The 21,475-nt window shown below is 57.2% G+C and overlaps 2 protein-coding genes across 2 annotated transcripts in view; one reads left to right on the forward strand and one right to left on the reverse strand.

Moving 5' to 3' along the window:
- The window catches only part of LOC144279334 (alpha-1B-glycoprotein-like), a 937,253-nt gene that overhangs the window by 271,828 nt on the left and 643,950 nt on the right, over nt 1-21,475 (forward strand). The window lies entirely within an intron of this gene.
- LOC144279240 (immunoglobulin superfamily member 1-like) overlaps nt 1-21,475 on the reverse strand; it is an 85,361-nt gene that overhangs the window by 8,379 nt on the left and 55,507 nt on the right. The window contains 5 exon segments of the mRNA XM_077840730.1: nt 3,718-4,008; nt 5,232-5,516; nt 13,450-13,527; nt 14,308-14,343; nt 14,492-14,707. Coding sequence (XP_077696856.1) covers nt 3,718-4,008; nt 5,232-5,516; nt 13,450-13,527; nt 14,308-14,343; nt 14,492-14,707 — 906 coding nt within the window.

The following is a 21,475-nucleotide window of genomic DNA, read 5'->3' on the forward strand; positions in this document are numbered from 1 at the left end:
TCGAGTGCCCGGCTCCCCAGTGCTCTGGGCTCCCCGCAGATGCAGGTGGTGCCTTCTGTCACGGAGTCCCTGGGCGATGCTCTGGATCTGCTCCCCATGAAGCCAGGCAGGACTCGGGGGCAGTCGCCTTCCTGTGAGCAGCCTGTTTGCAGGACACAAAGCTCACACAGCTTCCACCTTCCTGGGTCTGACCTCGGAGCATTTAGCATCCTCTGCCCCTCCGTGCGCTTCCCACAGCCAGTCCACTCAGGCGGGATCCTGGGGAAGCCAGAGGGTCCTGCCCCCGAACTCCGCAGTCAGATGTGACTCTCAGCCAGCCAGTAAAACAGAAGGTTTATTAGACAAGAGGACCATGGTCTAAAACAGAGCTTGTAGGTGCAAAGAACGGGACCCCTCAGCTGGGTCCATTCTGGGGGGCAGCGAGCCAGACAACCACTTCTGCCCTTCACTCCATGTCCCAGCCAGCCCCAAACTGAAACTCCCTCCAGCCCCGCCTCCTCTGGGCTTTGTCCCTTTCCCGGGCCAGGAGGTCACCTGATTCCTTTCTTCTCCAACCCTTTAGCTCTCACCTTGCAGGGGGGAAGGGCCCAGGCCATCAGTTGCCAGGAAACAGGGTGTCGGCCAGCCTCTGTGTCCAGACTCCTGCACACACCTGCCCTCTCGGACTCTGCAGTGATTATACACCCTTACCCCACCACCTAGATACTTAAGAACTGCCTAGGGGAAACTGAGGCACCCCCACAATATTCAGAGGAAACATTAAGAACAGTCCCACTTCGTCACACCTTCCCCATGCAGAGCCCTGCTTCATCCCTGCTCCCCACTGGCAGCCCTGGGCAGAACCAGCCTGGCTGGGCCAGTGAGTGGGACTCCATCACCCTCCAGGTTCTGCTCCATAGGGAGTCCAATGTGCCCAGCCCGGGGCGACTCCTCTAGCTGGTACTGCAGGGGCTCGTGCTCACGGTGTGACGGGTTCAGTCAGAGAGACACCCTTCGGACTGCCACCTGACCTGCTGAGATTACCTCTGAGCCGTTTTCCACTGCCACCTTGAGACTCCAGAACCCTGCCTTGTTGAGCCAGACACACTAGTCTGCTGCAAACACAGACCCAGGTCTGGTCCACACCCCCAAAGCTGCAGGCTTTGACCAAACCCTGCTCAGCAGGTCACCTATCTCCAGCACCCAGACACCCAGCGCCCAATGGGATCCAAACCACAATTAAACCCATTTTACTCTGTAAAAAGCTTAAACAGGGTAAACTCATAAATTATCCGCCCTCCATAACACTGATAGAGAGATATGCACAGCTGTTTGCTCCCCCAGGTATTAATCACTTACTCTGGGTTAATTAATAAACAAAAGTGATATTATTAGGTATTAAAAGTAGGATTTAAGTGGTTTCAAGTAATAACAGTAAGTTACCAAGCAAAATAAAACAAAACACACAAGTCTAATCCTAATGCATTAAGAAACTGAATACAGGTAAATCTCCCCCTTAGAGCTGTTCCAAGAAGCTTCTTTCCCAGACTAGCCTCCTTCCTAGTCTGGGCCCAATCCTTTCCCCGGAACAGCCCTTGTTAGTTTTAGCTCAGGTGGTAACTAGGCGATTCCCCATGTCTGGGAGCCCCCTTTGTTCTGTTCCACCCCCTTTTATACCTTTGGCCTAAGGCGGGACTCCTTTGTCTCTCTCTGGGTTCCCACCCCTCCTTCTAAATGGAAAAGCACCAGGCTTAAGATCGATTCCAGTATCAGGTGACATGGTCACATGTCCCTGTGAGACCTCCTTCTTCATTACCCACAGGCTGGTGCCCATGTCCACAAGAAGGCTTGCAGGTAAATAAACCATCTACAGCCAATTGTCCTAGTCAATGGGGGCCATCAAGATTCTAAACCACCATTAATTGACTTCAGAGTTAACGTCATATTTCGAGTTTTAGATACAAGAATGATACATGCATATAAATAGGATGACCACACTCAGTAGATCATAAGTTTTGTAATGATACCTTCCAAGAGACCTTTTGCTTAAAGAATATTCCAGTTACATTATAGTTACACTCATAAGCATATTTCCATAAACATATGGAGTGCAGTGTCACACATGGCATTGGGGGTTCAATCCAGGGGAGCTGCTGTCAGGTCGGGAGCTATTTTGGGGTGGGGATTCTCTGAGGCAGGGGTATTTGGGGGCAGGGGGGTTTGTGCTGGCATCTCAGTCCCCCGAGGGGAAGCGGCTCGTCCCCCGGGGAGATTCTCTTCCCTGCACGGCCGGATCCAGACTCCTGGGGGCACAGAGAGACGGCGGGTTAGAGGGGCCCGTGTCACCATGGGCCCAAGTCCTGGGGGCAGCAAGGGGCTCAGAAGGGGGGGATCACCTCACCTAGGGCACTTCCCTCGGGCGACTGTAATAGGTCTCAGCCGGGATCAGCCCCTTGACGAGCAGGACCATGGCGCTCAGCACCAGGCTGGCGATGTTGGCGTAGGTGAAATCCTGGTGTCCCGGGGGGGCTGCTGCAGAGGGAAGGGGAGAGTCACTTGGCAGCTCAGATGGGGAGATCAGCAGCTAGCTCTGCCCCAGGAGTGGAGCCCCCAACACCCCATCCAGCAGGTCCAGCCCAGCCCCCCTCTGGGGGTCTCCCAGGTGCTGCAGCTCTGAGATCTCCCTAGGGCCAGACCCCTCAGGTGAGGTCATGTCCTGCTGCCCCAGGGGGCTGAGCCTCAGCTTCCCCAATGAAGGGGGCTCCCAGGTGGACGATCTGCCCCCGAGACACCCGGCACGCCAAGACCAGACCAGGGGATGGGGACAATCAGAGCCTCAGGGTCTTAGCCCCCCACAGCAGGGAACCACCCTGGCTCCCTGTCCCCATAGGACCCCTCTGTCCACCCCACAGGTGCCTCTGCCAAGGGCAGTCTGCTGTGCAGTGAGCCCATCCCTGGGGTATCTTGGCTACTGCCAAACACAGCCAGGCAGAGCGTGCAGGGGGAGGCTGGAACATCACCCACTGCCCCCCACAGTCGGGTGGTGCCCAGGGCCCTGGGGACCAAGGCGCAGCCAGAGGCGGGAGAACATCTATTGGGGAGAGGGTCAGGGGGTCCCCTGAGACCCCAGTGTGGGGAGGGGAAGCAAGAACCATGGAAATTCTGGGTAATGCTCACTCCTATTGCCAGGGGGATGTCATGTGGCCCAATAATGAGGGGTTATTGCCCCAGGACTCTGGGCCCAATTTCACAGCCCAGTCCCCCAGATCCTGTCCCTCCCCTGGGATCCCCCAGCAAATTCCCGGCTGCGGTCTGCAGATCAGGAGGCACAGGAGGAGCTGTGGGTCCGGGGTTGCCCCTCCACCTGATGTCTCAGCCCCACCCACCCCTGGGCACCACGACCTGTTTCCACAGTAATTGTCCCCCACCCCGGACCCAAGACCCAACCTCCTCTGTGGGTCCCAAGAACGAGAGCAACAGGGGGGAACATCCCCCTGGGAAAAGCCGCCTTCTCTGCAGCTGCCCCTGGGGGAAGGGATCCCCCCTCCCTCTGCCCTGAACCTCCTCCGGCTGGGGAACCTCCAAGTGACTCCATCCCGGCTGCACGCCTGGGTGTCCCCTCTGCTGGGCCCAGGGCTCAGGGCAGACCCTGGTTCTGAGCGTCCCATCAGTGCGAAGCCCCGAGGGATCTGGCTGGGTGTGAGGCTGGGATCGGAGACGTGGAGCCGGGCCCCTCACCTGCTACCACCAGCTGCACGGGGTGGCTGGGCTGCGAGGAGACGAAGGGATCTGATCGGGGCCGGTAGCTGCAGCTGTAGCTCCCTCCGTGCTGCCGGCCCACGGTGGGGATGTGGAACTCGGCCCCGTCCCCAGCAGGGTCCATGTGTCGCGGCGGGTTCAGGTCTCCAGCCTTGTGCAGGAAGAACCTCACGTCCCGGGGCTGCCCCTGACACCAGATGGTGACGTTTACCCCTGGGGCGGTGACCCCAGTGGGGCTCAGAGAGATGGAGGGTCGGGGCAAGCTGGGATCTGTGCACAGGAGACAGGATGTGAGAACAAGACCCGGGCGCCCACCCAGCCCCGGACTCCCAGGCAGGCTCCAGCCACAGGCAGATCCAGGGCCCCGGGCAGAGATTCTCTCCCAGATCCCAGAGTCCCCCCACCCAGAATCCCGGCCCTGCGAGCTGGGCTCCCGGCCCCACAGACACTGAGCCACGGCTCCCTAGTGCTTGGGATCCTCCTATGCCCGTTTGTGACCCCTGCCTTGTTTACTGCATCTGGCCTGCCCTGGACACACAGCGACACATGGGCTTGTCTCCGCGGCCCAGCACAACAGGGCCTGAGCCCCACACAGAAAGGGAGTCACCCTGCCAGCCCCCCGGGAGGCAGGGAGGCATCATTATCCCCATTCTACACAAGGGGAAACTGAGGCACAGCCAGATTCACTTTGTTAGTGAGCTCCCAGGGGCAGGGACCATTTCTTCACTCTGTGTTTATGCAGCGCCTGACACAAAGGGGCCCTGAACATGGCAGGGACCCTACATGCTCCCCCAACACAAGGGATCCAGCGCTATTGAGGCCAGCGTTTGCACAGGTCTCCACTAACTGTGGGCATCTCGGTTTCTGGCGCTTGGCCTGAGGTCCCCCAAGATTGAGGCCCTTTTGAAGGACACTTTTGAAAATCATGACATGCTCCCATCACACAGAGTCTGTGGCCGCGCCAGGAGCTGGGCCAGATCTCCTGGGTCCCAGCCCAGCACTGTGTCCACCAAGCCACCACTTCCCCTGCAGCCCCTGCCTCATTCAGCTCCGGCCGGGGCACTGCCTGGGGCGGGGCCTGGAGAACAGAGCGGAGGGGATCACAGGATTAAATAGCGACTCACGGCTCCTACCCACAAGGGGCAGCGTTAAAGTCACCTCCCTGCCCCGAGTCTCCAGGGGCTGCTGCTTCATGGGGGGAGGGATAGCTCAGTGGTTTGAGCATTGGCCTGCTAAACCCAAGGTTACGAGTTCAATCCTTAAGGGGGCCATTTTGGAATCTGGTGCAAAAATTGGGGATTTGGTCCTGCTTTCAGCAGGGGGTTGGACTAGATACCTCCTGAGATCCCTTCCAACCCTGATATTCTATGATTCTATGATGGGCATCCCGTCAGGGCTCAGGGCAGAGCTGGCTCTGAGCGTCCCATTAGAACCGAGCCCCTGTGAGGGTCTGGCTGGGGCTGGGAATGGGGTTGCCGAGCCGGGCCCCTCACCTCTCACCACCAGCTCGACGGGGTCGCTGGGGGACGATGCGGCGGCTGACCCCGATCTGCTGTGATAGGAGCAGCTGTAGCTCCCCCTGTCATCCCAGCGCACGTTGCTGATGGAAAACACAGCCTCCAACCCTTTCGGATCCACAGGTGGGAAATGGCGTCCCTCTTTATTCAGCAGGAACCGCACGCCCTGGTGCTGCCCCCGACACCAGACGGACACGGCTTCCCCCAGGGAGACCCCCCAGCTGGGGCTCAGGGAGATGCTGGGTTTGGGGTAGCTGGGCTCTGCAGGGGGAAGCAGACAGACTGTGAGACGCAGACCCCGTCCCTCAGTCCTGGCGTCCATCCTCACCACGCGGCCTCAGTGGTGGGTCAGACCTGGCAGGCCTGGGGACGGGCTCCTGGATGCCTTTCCACAGTGGCCCAGAGTTTCCTCTGAGCCCTGGGCTAACAGCATGAGACATGGAGCAACCCCAGCCCCTGGGGGCCCAAAGCTCTGTCTCCTAGCAGGAGACAGGCTAGGCCAGTGTCATGGAGTCCCCGGGCCATGCTCTGGAACTGCTCCCCATGAAGCCAGGCAGGACTCTGGGGAAGTCTCCTCTCTGGGAGCAGCCTGTCTGCAGGACACACAGCTCCCCCGGCTCCACCTTCCTGGGTCTGACCTCGGAGCATTCAGCATCCTCTGCCCCTCCGTGCGCTTCCCACAGCGAGTCCGCTCAGGCAGGGATCCTGGGGAAGCCAGAGGGTCCTGCCCCCCAACTTCGCAGTCAGATGTAACTCTCAGCCAGCCAGTAAAACAGAAGGTTTATTAGACGACAGGAACATGGTCTAAAACAGCTTGTAGGTGCAGAGAACAGGACCCCTCAGCTGGGTCCATTTTGGGGGGCTGTGAGCCAGACAACCACGTCTGCCATTCACTCCATGTCCCCAGCCAGCCCCAAACTGAAACTCCCTCCTGCCCCTCCTCCCGCTTTGGGCTTTGTCCCTTTCCGGGGCCAGGAGGGCACCTGAGTCCTTTGTTCTCCAGCCCTTTAGCTCTCACCTTGCAGGGGGGAAGGGCCCAGGCCATCAGTTGCCAGGAAACAGGGTGTCGGCCAGTTCTCTGTGTCCAGACCCCTGCACACACCTGCCCTGTAGGGCTCTGCAATGATCACACACCCTTACCCCACCCCCTAGATACTTAAGAACTGCCTAGGGGAAACTGAGGCACCCCCACACCATTCAGAGGAACCATTAAGAACAATCCCACTTCATCACATGTCTCCCCCCTTCGAGATCGAACTGAGTGGGGTCACTTTAGCTGGTGACCTGGGGAAGTTTGAAACCACCAACGTTCCCATGGATGCTCCAGCACCTCTCCCATTCCTTGGTAGGAGTTACACCAGGCCCTTCCAGTTTCACGCCCTCCTTTAGGTCGGGGGTGGTCGATAGCACTCGCAGGCCGCATGTGGGAAGGTTTATGCGGCCTCTGCCCTTTGGCCACCCCAAAACCCCACGGGGTCAAACTGGGATTGGGTCTTCTCCCCAACAAGCTGGCCAAACACAGCCACTTGGTTAGAGGACTCTTTAACTTTCTTAACAGCTTTCACTCCATCTGAGACCTTCTCAGAGCTATCCACACTAGATCCTTCAACAGGAAAGTCAGTGGATCCATTCACAACAGAAAATTGATGGCCTTTAGGAACTGAAACTTTCTTGATTAAATCACTTTCACACCCTTCAGTTGCAGTAAACTGCTTGCAAAGACTCCATGAGGATTCCTTTCCCGAGGGGCTTTTCTATGCAACAATTCACCCCTCACAGAAATTCTGCTCTTACCCTCTTCACCTAGGGCTTGCTCTAGAGCAACACTTTCCTGAGTAACAACAGACTCTTTCTGGGTCTCCCTTACATCCAGAATTACCTCTGGCCCATCCGGCAGATTCCTACACAATCCCCTTTCAGGCAAACTTACAGACTTCCTAGATAACAGGTCAGAAGCCTTCTCCTTCCCTTTGCCACACACAAGTTCAGGAATCTTTTCCTTCTTGCTACAGGTTTCCGCACCCTCAGTAGGTAACACAATCACATCACCTTCATGCTCTCCTTGTGCCCTGGCTAGGATCTCACCCTGATTAGACAGAGTTGCTACACCCTTTCCAACAACACACTAGCAACAGGCAAAATACAAGCACCAGAATTGTCTGGTCTCTGGGATTTTGCATAGACACTAACTGAATGCGACCTAGTTACAGGGCCATTCTCCTGAGCAGACACAAACTTAGGACCATTCCTTCCTGGGCTTTAGCTGAATCCAGAACCAACTCTGAGACAACTGCACGACCCTCAACCATCACAGGCTGAAAGGCCCCTTCTGTCTGCTCCACAGACAAAGAGCCGGAGTCACATTCTCCTTTCCCAGACACACAGCTGGGGATCTCATTCCCCTTGTCCCAGCACACAAGGCTGGTCACAGACAACTGCTTGGAGATCAGGGTAGCTCCCTCCATAGGCAAGTCAATACCCCTGAAGGCACGTTTCCTTCACTGTCACAATTCTCCACCCAGGTAATAGGTAAGGTCCAGGGACACTCATCTTCCACTCTCCTCGCCTTCCCACCCTGCTGACTAGACACAGCCAGCGGCTCACAACGCTGCCTAGGCTCATCCAGACTTTCTTTACCAAGCACCTTGCCGCTCCCCACAGATCCCCTGCCCAGCATGTGTCTCCCCCCACTCAGCTGGGGTCTCAGCTCCCACTGTGCTCAGCACTGCCCTTGCTGTCCCAGTGGGGGTAGGCAGCGAGCTCGCTGCTTTCCTCACTGCATCAGAGCCAGCCTAATGCCCCCGCCACCCCCCCGCCCCCGCTCCAGCATGCAAGAGGGGTGGGGAGCATCTCTCTGTCCCAGGCAGCCCCAGGGGTCTGGTGCGATGATGTCCGGGGAGTGTTGACCTGGGAATGTGCCCTGGGGATGGGAGACCTGAGAGCCTGTCACCTGAGCCAGGAGGGGGAGGGGGAGGTAACACCTCTGCCCAGGAATGTGGACAGAGGCTGCAGGAGGGAGCCTGCTGGGGGGGTTTAGTTTTCAGTTTGTGGCTGGGTGGAGGAATGCAGGGAACCCCAGGGCTGGGGTCTAAGCTCCCTGCTCCCCCAGAAGGACTCGACTGAGGGGTCCTGGGTGTACCCACAAGCTCTGTTTTGGACTGTGTTCCTGTTGTCCAATAAACCTTCTGTTTTACTGGCTGGCTGAGAGTCTCAGTGAATCCCTGGAAGAGGGGTGCAGGGCCTGGACTCCCCCACACTCCGTGACAACTGGTGGCAGAGGTGCGATGTACTGCACCCCATGGATGGCGCTTCCTGCAGTAAGTGACTGGGGAACAGTAAAACGAAGGGGGATTGACGGGGACCAGGTGTGCTGAAGATTCAGAGAGAGACGGTTTCAGGGGGCGGTTAACCCCTGGGGGTGTGTGACCAGAGAAGGACTTTTGCAGTAACAGGGTCCCCAGGGGATTGCAGTGAGCGGTCCCAGGGGCGGAGGAGTCTGAAGCTCGACCCTGGTAAGGAGGTGGTGACCTCAAAAAGGACTGGCATACGAGGGGTTTTTCCTGGAAACCGTAGAAAGCTGCCCAGGCCTGCAAGTGGCCAGCAGGGAGATGTACGCTAAACGCCTTAAGAGCGACCTGGTGGAGCTGTGTGGTGGAGCTGTGCATCCCTGGAGCGGAGGCGGCTGGAATGGGAGAGGGAGATGAAAATGAGGGAGCTGGAGGATCATGAAAAACAATGTCAACATGAGCAGGAGGAGAAGGAGTGGGAACTTCAGGAGAAGGAGCGGGAGCGTCAGGAGAAGGGGAGGCAACGTAGGCATGAGCAGGAGGAGAAGGAGAAACAAAGACAGCATGAACTGGAGCTGGCCAGGCTGAGGAGCAGTGGGACCCCGGCTGCGGTGAGTGAGGGGGGACCCAAGTCGGCAAGGAGCTTTGATAAGTGCTTCCTGGCTCAGCGGAAGGAGGGGGAGGACATAGATAGCTTCCTGACGGCCTTTAAGAATGCCTGCGAGCTGCACAGGGTTGACCCTGCAGACAGGCTCCAGTTTCTAACCCCCTTACTGGACCCCAAAGCCGTGGAGGTGTACAGCCGAATGACGGGACAGAGGCAGGGGACTATGAACTGTTCAAACAGGCCCTGCTCCGTGAGTTTGGGCTGACCCCCGAGAGGTACCGGAGAAGGTTCCGGAGTCAGCGTAAAACGCCTGAGGTCACCTACCTACAACTGGTCAACCGGATGCAGGGATATGCCCGCAAGTGGACAGCTGGGGCCCAAGCTAAAGAGGACCTGCTTGACCTAATCGTGCTGGAGCAACTGTATGAACAGTGCCCTTCCGACCTGAGGCTGTGGTTGGTGGACAAAAAGCTGGAGAACCCCCAGCACGCAGGGCAGCTGGCCGACGAGTTTGTGAACAGTCGGTCAGGGGGTAACCGGGAGGAGTCCCAAAAGAACAGCCCCCCCCGATGCAGAGAGAGAGTCACCAGGGGGCCTCCCAGCGGGGAAATAGGGAGAACCCCCTCCATAGGGGAACGCCTGGGGTCGGGCCCCTCCGACCCGCTCGAGGGGACCAACGTGACCTGAGCTGCTATCACTGTGGCCAGAGAGGTCACGTACGGACCCATTGCCCCAGGCTCAGGGACAAACTGAGCAGACCCAACCTACCCAGGGTTAACTGGGTAGGGACTCAGCTGGACGAGGGGCAGATGACCCAGGCAAGGGGGGCTACCAGTTTACCACCTGCTCCGGAGGGAAGAGTACCCCAGGCCAGCTCCGCCAGAGGGCTGGAGGCTCTGGACTCAGGGTGCCCATCATAGAGGAGCCTTTCCAGAAGGTGGCCATGGACATCGTGGGGCCTCTCAGCAAGATGACCAGGTAAGGGAAGAAATACATTCTGGTGGTGGTAGATTGCACCACCCGCTACCCTGAGGCAGTGCCCTTAGCTTCCATTGAAGCAGACACCGTGGCAGATGCTCTCCTGACCATTTTCAGCCGAGTGGGGTTCCTCAAGGAAGTCTTGACAGACCAAGGGTCCAACTTCATGATGGCCCTGCTCCAGTGCTTGTGGGAGAAATGTGGGGTCCGGCACAACTGGGCCTCAGCTTATCACCCCCAATCCAATGGGGTTGTAGAGAGGTTCAACGGGACGCTAAAGATGATGCTGAAAACCTTTATGAACCAGCAACCGCAGGATTGGGACAAGTACTTACCTCACCTGCTGTTCGCGTATAGGGAGGTGCCCCAGGAGTCTACCAGATTTTCGCCTTTCGAACTGTTATATGGAAGGAGGGTGAGGGGGCCCCTGGACCTGATGAGAGACAAGTGGGAGGGGAAGACCACTCCCGATGGTGCGTCAGTGGTGGAGTATGTCCTGATCTTCCGAGAGAGACTGGCTGAACTCATGGGCCTCTCCAGGGAGACTCTGGCCAGAGCCCAGAAGAAGCAGAAGGTCTGGTATGACCGCACGGCGCGGGCCCGTGCCTACGTCACCGGGGATCAAGTGATGGTTCTCATCCCCGTGAGAAAGAACAAACTACAGGCCGCCTGGGAGGGCCCTTTCAAGGTTTCAAGCAGCTCAGTGAGGTAAACTATGTGGTGGAGCTGTCGAACCGGGCGCACCACTACCGGGTGTACCATGTGAATATGATGAAGCCATATTATGACAGGGGGAATGTGGTGTTGACCGTGTGTGGACATTGGGAGGAGCAGGGAGATGACCCTTTAGTAGATCTATTCCCTGGGACCAGAGCTGGTTCCCCCCTGGAAACAATTCCCCTCTCGGATCAGCTAACCCCTGCCCAGCAAGCTGAGGACAGGGGGGTGCTGCATCCATACCAAAAAGGACGGGTCGGTCCGGTTCTGTGTGGACTATCGGAAACTCAATGCCATCACTGTATCTGATGCCTACCCCATGCCCAGGCCGGATGAGCTCCTAGACAAGCTGGGAGGAGCTTGGTACCTCACCACCATGGACCTTACAAAGGGCTACTGGCAAGTGCCGCTGGATGCAGATGCCCGGCTGAAATCGGCCTTTATCACCGCTCTGGGGCTCTATGAGTTCCTGACCCTGCCTTTCAGCCTCAAGGGAGTGCCGGCCACCTTCCAGCGCCTGGTGGACCAGCTCCTGAGGGGGATGGAGAGTTTTGCCATGGCGTATATTGATGACATCTGTGTCTTTAGCCAGACCTGGGAGGACCACGTGTCCCAGGCTAGACAAGTGCTGGACCGAGTCCAGGGGGCTGGGCTGACTGTAAAAGTGGAGAAGTGCAAGGAGGGGATGGCGGAAGTATCTTACCTGGGCCATTGAGTGGGGAGTGGCCGCCTAAAGCCGGAACCAGCCAAGGTGGAGGTGATCAGAGATTGGCCCGCTCCCCACACCAAAAAGCAGGTCCAAGCCTTTATTGCGATGGCAGGATACTACCGAAGATTTGTGCCCCACTTTAGTGCCATAGCCACCCCCATCACTGAGCTATGCAAGAAGGGGAAGCCAGACAAGGTGGTCTGGACCGAGCAGTGCCAGAAGGCTTTCCGAGCGCTGAAGGAGGCTCTGGTCAGTGGCCCAGTTCTGGCAAACCCAGACTTTGACAAGCCCTTTGTGGTGTTCACCGACGCCTCAGACACGGGACTGGGAGCGGTGTTAATGCAGGAGGATGAAAAGGGGGAGAGACACCCCATCGTGTACCTAAGCAAGAAGTTGCTACCCCGGGAGCAACACTACGCGGCCATCGAGAAGGAGTGCCTGGCCATGGTGTGGGCCCTCAAGAAACTAGAGCTCTATCTCTTCGGGCGACACTTCACTGTCTACACCGACCACTCTCCCCTGACCTGGCTGCACCAGATGAAAGGAGCCAACGCCAAGCTCCTGAGATGGAGCCTGCTCCTGCAAGATTACAACATGTATGTGGTCCACGTGAAGGGAAGTGCCAACCTGATAGTGGATGCACTGTCCCGGAGAGGGGGCCCTGAACTTCCCCAGGTCACTGGTCACAGTGACCTCGCTCAGTTCAGTCTCGAAGGGGGGAGAGATGTGACGATGTGGGACAGCAGGGAGGGGGGAGTGTTGACCTGGGAATGTGCCCTTGGGATGGGAGACCTGAGAGCCTGTCAGGTGAGCCAGGGGGGGTTGGGGCCAGGTGACACCTCTGCCCAGGAATGTGAAGACAGGCTGCAGGAGAGAGCCGGCTGGGTGGGTTTAGTTTCAGTTTGGGGCTGGGTGGAGGAACACAGGGGACCCCAGGGCTGGGGTCTAAGCTCCCTGCTCCCTCAGAAGGACTTGACTGAGGGGTCCTGGGGGTACCCACAAGCTCTGTTTTGGACTGTGTTCCTGTTGTCCAATAAACGTTCTGTTTTACCCTGCACCCCAACTTCGCAGTCAGACGTGACTCTCAGCCAGCCAGTAAAACAGAAGGTTTATTAGACGACAGGAACATGGTCTAAAACAGAGCTCGTAGGTGCAGAGAATGGGACCCCTCAGCTGGGTCCATTTTGGGGGGCAGTGAGCCAGAGAACCATATCTGCCTTTCACTCCATGTCCCCAGCCAGCCCCAAACTGAAACTCCCTCCAGCCCCGCCTCCTCTTCTGGGCTTTGTCCCTTTCCTGGGCCAGGAGAGCACCTGATTCCTTTGTTCTCCAACCCTTTAGCTCTCACCTTGCAGGGGGGAAGGGCCCAGGCCATCAGTTGCCAGGAAACAGGGTGTTGGCCATTCTCTGTGTCCAGACCCCTGCACACACCTGCCCTCTAGGGCTCTGCAATGATCACGCACCCTTACCCCACCACCTAGATACTTAAGAACTGCATAGGGGAAACTGAGGCACACCCACACTATTCAGACGAATGATTAAGAACAGTCCCGCTTCATCACAGCCAGTCTCCAGGGTCCGTTCACTCCCTGGATTCTCTTCTAGGAAGGCTGGGAGCCAGATTCTCTCCCCAGCTCTGGGAAGGGAGTGGGGTGACAGCAGGAGGGACGGGGTCCAGGGCTCCTGGGTTCTGTGCACTGCACCACCCCTGACTTGTAGGGGACTGTACAAGTCTCTACTACACACTGAGGTTTATAACCTTCAGCTCCGCCCGTCACCCCCTAACTGATATGTCGGCTGGGAAAGGCCCCCCCTGCTCTGCAGCTCCCCGGCCGGGCGTCCTCTCTGCTAGGCCCAGGGCTTTAAGCAGAAAGAACTTCATGCCCGGGTACCAACCCTCACAGCGGATGGTGATGCTTCCCCTGAGCGCCACCACCGTGCTGGACCAGATGGTGGGCGTGAGAAATTCTCGCCCTGCTTTGAACAAGAGACAGGAGTTAAACAAGGGAGACACCCCACCCCTGCCTCCCTCCCGCCCCAGTTCAGTTCATCTGTCATTCAGCCTCTCTGGGAGTCTGTCCCCTACCAGGGATGGCACTGCCTGCCCCTGGGGACAGGGGGTTCACCCATACGTAGCTCAGGACCCAGCTGCATGAGAGATCACCTGTCCCCCCGGCCCCACCTAAGGCCAGCCAGGGAGTCTGACCAGTGGGCCCCCTGCAGCTCTGCCCCCCGCCTCGGGGTTGGAAATAGAGTCTGTGACCCGCGGGAGTCACACAAGACCCACCTTCCCCCAGGCCTTGGGAACAGGGAGCTGTGAGTGCAGGGTAGGAAGCGGTTGGGGGTGGATCTCGGGACAGGGGTGGATCTGGGGGGTTCTCCCCCATGGCTGCTCTGACCGGGAACCTTTCGGTTCCCCTGGGGATCTAGAGCCCACGGACAGGCCCTGTTAGCGTTTGTATGAACTGAAATAAATCCAGGTGTCCCCCCCGCCGATCCTCACAGCCTGGGAGGGGTAAAACTTTGAACCAGTGAACGGTTCAAATCCTGGCTTCTTTGTCAGAGCCTGGGAGCCAGATTCGGCTCCTAGTTACTCCATGGGGTCGGGGCACAGGAGAACTGTGACGGGTCTTCACAGGGCGAGTTTGGGTTGTGTTTTCGGGAAGGTTCAGGGCTCGATTCCTCTTTTCCCCACCCCACGCACCCCCTCCCCCATCCTTGATGTTACCACCCTCCCCACAGACTGATACTCACCTCCCCACGCCCCGCTGTGCCCCGCCAGCCAGCAGCCTGGAGAGAAAAGTGGTGTTAAGGGGTCACATCCCAGAGCAACTAGATCCTACACCCTGGTCTCAGATCCCCACCATGGCCACACGCCCTGGTCTCAGATCCCCCCCGCCCCGCATGGCCACACGCCCTGGCTGTCTTCGATACTCACTGAGGAGGATGACGGTGAGAGCAGACGCCATGATGGGGCAGTGGGGGGCCCCCCAGCGCTGCCACCAACACCACAGTGTCCAGCTCCACCCAGCCTGAGGCCCGAGTGCGAGCGGAATGAGGAACTGCACCGGGGGCTGCAGCCCCAGGAAGCCTGTTTTGCGCTCAGCCCCTTTCTTCCCCATCAGCCGGTTTCTCTGCAATCTCCTGCCCAAATCTAAAGCAGTCAGAGCAAAGCCAGCTCCCTGCAACGCCCAGCAAACCACATTCCCTCCTGCAGCTGGGCTCCCAGCCCCACAGACACCGAGCCTCAGCTCCCTCGTTCTTGGGACCCTATTTACCCTGATGTTGCCGGCACCCAGTGCCGAGAGGCTGAACAACAGCTTGAGTGGTTCGTTACCCGGTGTGCTACACCCAATTATCACAACGGGGTGGAGAAGCAGAAAAGTTTATTTGCAGCTGCAAAAAGGTACAGGGAGAATAAAATCTCAAATCCTGCACAACAGAGCAGGAAGTTACACAGGCTTTTATACATCCTTTTTCTCAGCATACTTATCCAATAGCAAGCTGCCCCAAGTATCCATGTAGCCAGCCAATCCAGTTCCCAGCTAGTTCCCTGATTCTCTGTATCATTTGTTAAACTATACATAAAGCTGCTTTATTCAGCATTGTTCTTCCGTATCTCCCCTGTTTGGCCTTGCTTAGTTTCAGGCAGTCTGACTCTGCAACATATTGTTGCAGATTCTCAGCATAACTGCTGTGTGTGCCTCCAGGCGGGGGGGACAAGGACACTTGGGCCTAGTACGCAGAGCTGCTGCGAGTGTCTCCAGGCGGGAGGGGGGGCCAAGGACACCTGGGCCTAGGGCGAGGGGGTTTCATCGACACTCGTGGTCTTCCATCCCCTCGAGTTACCTAGTGGCCATGCCCCAGTGTTCCCAACACTGAGATCCCCCAAGACTGGGGCCACCCCACAAGGAAGAACACTTTTGAAAACTGTGACGAACTCCCATCACACAGAGTCCAGTCTCTAAGGTCCATTCATTCCCTGGGTTCTTTGCTGGGAGGGCTGGGAGCCAACCCTCACAGCGGATGGTGACGCTTCCCCCGAGAGCCACCACCCTGCTGGGGCTCACCCAGATGGTGGGTTTGAGAAATTCTCACCCTGCTATCGACAAGAAACAGGAGTTAAACAGGGGAGACACAGCCCCCTGCTTCCCCTCCACCCCAATTCAGTCCATCCCTCGTTCAGCCTCTCTGGGAGTCTGTCCCCTACCCGGGTTGGCACTGCCTGTCCATGGGGCTTGGGGGCAGGGGGTTCACCCATACGTAGCTCAGAACCCGGCTGTATGAGAGATCACCTGCCGCGCCCCACCCCACCTGAGGCCAGCCAGGGAGCCTGACCAGTGGCCCCCTGCAGCTCTGCCCCCCGCCCCAGGGTTGGAAATAGAGTCTGTGACCGGCGGGAGTCACACAAGACCCACCTTTCCCCAGGCCTTGCGAACGGGGGGCTGTGAGTGCAGGGGAGGGAGCTCTTGGGGGTGGATCTGGGGGGTTCTCCCCACGGCTGCACTGACCGTGAACGTGTCGGTTTCCCCTGCAGGAACAGAACCAGCGTCTGTCGGGGCGGGGGAAGGGGCTGAAACACCGACACAGGGATCGCCCCCCACTCTCTGCAACCAGTGGTGGATCAGCCACTGGGCCTATGGGGCCTGTGTTCCCAGGGGCCCTGGCCAAGTGGGGGCCCCTGGAGCCAGGGGCGGCTCTACCAATTTTGCCACCCCAAGCAGTCGCTGCCGAATTGCCACCGAGCCCGAAGAGCGGCGGAGCTGCCGTCCTCACTCCCCATTGGGCCTCTGGCCGGGGTGTGGGGACAGAGCTTCTCCGGTCTTGGGGCCGCAGTTGGGGGGTGTCACGGAGTCCCCAGGTGATGCGCTGGAACTGCTCCCTACGAAGCCAGGCAGGACTCTGGGGAAGTCTCCTCTCTGGGAGCAGCCTGTCTGCAGGACACACAGCTCCCCCGGCTCCACCTTCCTGGGTCTGACCTCGGAGCATTCAGCCTCCTCTGCCCCTTCGTGCGCTTTCCACAGCGAGTCTGCCCACGCGGGGTCCTCCGGGCTTTGTCCCTTTCGGTGCCAGGAGGGCACCGGATTCCTTTGTTCTCCAACCCTTTAGCTCTCACCTTGCAGGGGGGAAGGGCCAGGCCCTCAGGTGCCAGGAAACAGGGTGTCGGCCCTTCTCTGTGTTCAGACCCCTGCACACACCTGCCCTCTAGGGCTCTGCAAGGATCATACACCCTTATCCCACCACCTAGATACTTAAGAACTGCATAGGGGAAACTGAGGCGCCCCCACACTATTCAGAGGAAACATTAAGAACTGTCCTGCTTCGTCACATCTCTCCCCCCTTCGAGATCGAACTGAGCGGGGTCACTTTAGCTGGTGACCTGGGGAAGTTCGAAACCACCAATGTTCCCATGGATGCCCCAGCATCTCTCCCGTTCCTTGGTGGGAGTTACACCAGGCCCTTCCAGTTTCACACCCTCCCTTAGGTCGGGGGTGGTCGATAGCACTCGCAGGCCGCATGTAGGAAGGTTTATGTGGCCCGTGCCCTTTGGCCACCCCAAAACCCCAGGGGGTCAAAGTGGGATTGGGTCTTCTCCCAGCGCTCCAGTCTGGAGGGCTGCAATTCGGGCTCTCTTGGTTAAGAGCCCCCATCTTGACCTGGGCCACATACTGTTTACTTACAGAACTAGCATGGAAACATTCCTCTCTCAACAACCTTGTCTCCCCAACAAGCTGGCCAAACACAGCCACTTGGTTAGAGGACTGTTTAACTTTCTTAACAGCTTTCACTCCATCTGAGACCTTCTCAAAGCTCTCCACACATCTTTCAACAGGAAAGTCAGTGGATCCATTCACAACAGAAAATTTCTGGCTGTTAAGAACTGAAACTTTATGAGTTTAAAGTTTCACGAGGTGATGGGAGAGGGAGTTTGTTGGTACAGGGGACCCGCGAGGGAACTTGGGACCCCGGCCAATGGCCTGGAGAATGGAGACCCCAGCGACTGGTGACCGGGAGGCCCAGCTCAGGAGTCACAGCTGGGTCTGGCCAGTGGGAGGACAATGGGCTGAGGAGAGAGGACCCTGGTAACCGGACCAGCCGGTTCCAGCCAGAGGGGCCAGAGGACAGAAGAGGGGAGAGGAGGCCCAGGTGACCCTGTTTATCTGGAGAGAAGACAATGGACAGAGGCGGGCTTCTGGCCGGTGAGATCAGATGCCCAGTTATGAAGCAGGGGGGCTCGGGGCTGGAGGGAGGGAGCAGGCAGAGCCCACCTGGATGCAGGGCAGACTGGGATGTGCTGTGCTGAGGGAGGCCAGGCCTGAGGCCCGGAGAGTTTCCTGTGCTGCGTTCAGATGCTCAATAAACCCTCCTGTGTTACGCTGGCTGAGAGTCGCTCCGGGCTAGAGATCAGGGGGGCATTATTCCCTCTGGGAGTGGAGGCCCCGGGGCTCCAGACCGAGTGGACTCCCTGCAGGGACCCACGGCAGAGACAGACGTGCTAAGGCTCAGAGAGGTGCAGTTCTAGGAGGCAGAGGGGCCTAACCCCCGAGAGAGTGTCGACCCCCGAGAAGGGCTGTTGCACTAAAGGGGGTTCCCCCCAGGGACCGCACGGCCAAGAGTGGGCACCCCCTGGGAGTCCATGACAGGCCTCAATACCCCTGCTGCACTAGGGAGTGCTATGCTGCAGGGGAAGGGGCTAAGTAGAGGGGCAGTCTCCTCTGGCCGTCACTGCTGGCCCTTATACCCCAGTGCACTGCTTGGGGGGCGCTGTGCTGCAGGGAGTGGGGGCAGAGGTCACTAGGGGGCTCTCCCCTGGCCGTCAGTGCTGGCCCCAGTGCTAAGTAAAGTCCTGCAGAGAGAAATCCTACAAAACCCTGTGCAACAATTACAGCCGTGGCCATCTTCACATCCTCCCCGGTGTTCTTCGCTCCGATGGGACTCTCAGTAGACAAGCGTCGCTAGCAGGATGGTTCCTGCTGGGGTTTCCCTTGGGTCTTCCCTCTTTGATATTGTAGCTCTGACTACAGCTAACACATAAGAACGGCCACACTGGGTCAGACCAAAGGTCCATCTAGCCCAGTATCCTGTCTGCTGACATTGGCCAGTGCCAGGTGCCCCAGAGGGAATGAACAGAACAGGGAACCATCAAGTGATCCATCCTCTGTCGTCCTCCCAGCAAACAGAGGCTCGGGACACCATCCCTGCCCATCCTGGCTAATAGCCATTGGTTGACGTAACCTCCATGAACTTATCTAGTTCTTTTTTGAACCCTGTTATAATCTTGGCTTTCACAACATCCTGTGGCAAGGAGTTCCACAGGCTGAGTGTGCATTGGGTGAAGAAATACTTCCTCTTGTTTGTTTTAAACCTGCTGATTATTAATTTCATTGGTTCTTGTTTCATGAGAAGGAGTAAACAACACTTCCTTCTTTACTTCCTCCACACCAGTCATGATTTTATAGACCCCGACCAGATCCTCCGTTAGTTGTCTCTTTTCCAAGCTGAAAAGTTTTAATTTCTCCTCATACAGAAGCCGTTCCAGACCCCTAATCATTTTTGTTGCCCTTTTCTGAACCTTTTCCAATTCCAGTCTATCTTTTTAAGATGGGGTGACCACATCTGCACGCAGTATTCAAGGTGTGGGCATACCATGGATTTATAGAGAGGCAATATGATATTTTCTGTCTTATCATCTATCCCTTTCTTAATGATGTCCAACCTTCTGCTGGCTTTTTTGACTGTCGCTGCACACTGAGTGGAAGTTTTAAGAGAACTCTCCACACTGACTCCCAGGTCTCTCTCTTGCCTGGTAACAACTAATTGAGGCCCCATCGTTGTATATGTAGAGCTGGGATGATGCTTTCCAACGTGCATCACTTTACATTGATCAACATTGAATTTCATCTGCCAGTTTGTTGCCCAGTCACCCACTTTCGGGAGATCCCTTTGTAGCTCTTGGCAGTCTGCCTGCGACTTAACTAACTTGAGTAGTTTTGTATCATCTGCAAATTTTGCCACCTCACCGTTTATGCATGAAGGTGTGTCACGCACTCACAGGTCCCTGCAAGCTCTCTTGGCTCTGTAGGATCCCGGGAGGAACTCCCCTCCGTCAGACAGCCCTTCTCGGGGTCCACTCTCTGTTGGGGGCTAAGCCCTGGGTTCCACCGTCTCCTGGAACTGCACCTCTCAGAGCCTCCAGCCCGCCTGGCTCTCACCATGAGCCTCCCCCAGGGACTCTCAGCTGGCATAAAACAGGAGGGTTTATTGAATGCCTGGACAAAGCCCAGGCAGTTGTCAGGGGCTCGGGCCTGGCCAGCCTCAGCACCGTCCAGTTGGTCTCTCCCAGTCCAGGTGGGTCTGTCCCAGTCCAGGTGCAGCCAGACCCCTCTTTGTCCCCAGTACAGAAGTGACTTCCTTCCAGCTGACCCCCCTGTATCACCTTCCCCACAGCCCCACCTCCACCCTTTGTCTTCCTTCTGGGAAAACAGATAGCTGGGGCCTTCTCTCTTCTGTCCTTTGTCCTCCCACTGGCCAGAACTGGCTGGCTCCCAACACAGGCTGGGCCACCAGGTCACCGGTTGCTAAGTTCTATCATGTCCAGGCCATTGTCCGGGATCCAGGCTGCTGGGCGAGGCCACACCTGGCCCTCTGCACCAGCAAACCCCCTCTCCCACCACCTCATTACACACGCCGCACACAGGGGAAACTGAGGCACGCACAGTACTCATGCACAACACTAAGAAAATCCCCTGCTTCGTCACAAGGCGTCAACCCACTTTTCCTTAACTGCACTTCCACACACCATGATTATTTGTCTGCCCCATTTTTCTTAGGTTGTTTGTAGTTCCTTTTTGTCTCACGCGCAGCTGTGCATGGCAGGTACCCTGCAGTCAGGACAGACATTGTCCCATAACCTCACCTGTTGGCACATCTTATGCAGTAACCTTTGGTCTCAGCGGTTATTGCTAGGTCACTCAATCATCTAAAGCCTCTGGCCTAGTCTGGCGAAGCTAAAATCGTACAGGTCTCAATCCTATACTGCGCTAATCCTGCAACTCCAGTCGAAGGAGCATCCGTTGATTGTATAGGAAATAGCACATCCATTGGCCGTACCATCACATAATACACTGAGAAACGGAGGATAAAATGAAGGCTCCACACATAATCGGGGTGTAGTGAGCAGAGCGGCCTCCCTCTGGACTTGAGAGCGAGGGACCACTATGTTCCCCCCGGTGGGTGGAGCCAAATGTGCCCCGCCCCCTTCCCAGAAGTAGCGGGGCGCGGCAGGAAGTATAAAGGGAGGGCCCTGCAGGGGATGGAGGCAGATGTCTCCAGCCTGCTGCTGAATGCAGAGCTGACTCTGTGCAGTGCCCTGCCCTGCCCCCGGGGGAAACCAACCCTGGAGACGTGGTGCCAGGACTGTCGTCCGCAGTGTATCCCATGGAGACAAAGGACCCCTGGACCGTGGAACCCCCCCGAAGGCTGTGGTAGGAAGTAGCCAACGGACACCAGACTTTCGTCCGGTTTTGTCGCTGGAGCACAGGCTGGTGTGTTTGGGTAGGATCCCCACTGACCCAGTTGTGGCACTTCATATTCTCCATCGGGATATGCTTTTGATATGAATATGGCATTACTAAGTTGTATTTTATGCAAGATGGGTCATGTAAGATATCATTGGAAAGGTTATGATTTACTGAATGTGATTATCCTGTTTGTATGCATGGATCATTTCTGTATCAGTCAATATTCCTAACTTTAATGTACCAATTACAAAAATGTTTGCACCTGAGGAACGCCCACGCCATGAATCTGGCTGGTTGGTCAATGAACCATTGGGGGAACAATAGGATTTTGAAGATGCTAATCTCCCACCATCCTCAGATGTTTCCTGGGATGCTCCAAACCACCTTTGACTCACGGCTGC

This window comes from Eretmochelys imbricata, chromosome 23, assembly GCF_965152235.1.
Source record: "Eretmochelys imbricata isolate rEreImb1 chromosome 23, rEreImb1.hap1, whole genome shotgun sequence".
In the NCBI taxonomy this organism is placed as follows: Eukaryota; Metazoa; Chordata; order Testudines; family Cheloniidae; genus Eretmochelys; species Eretmochelys imbricata.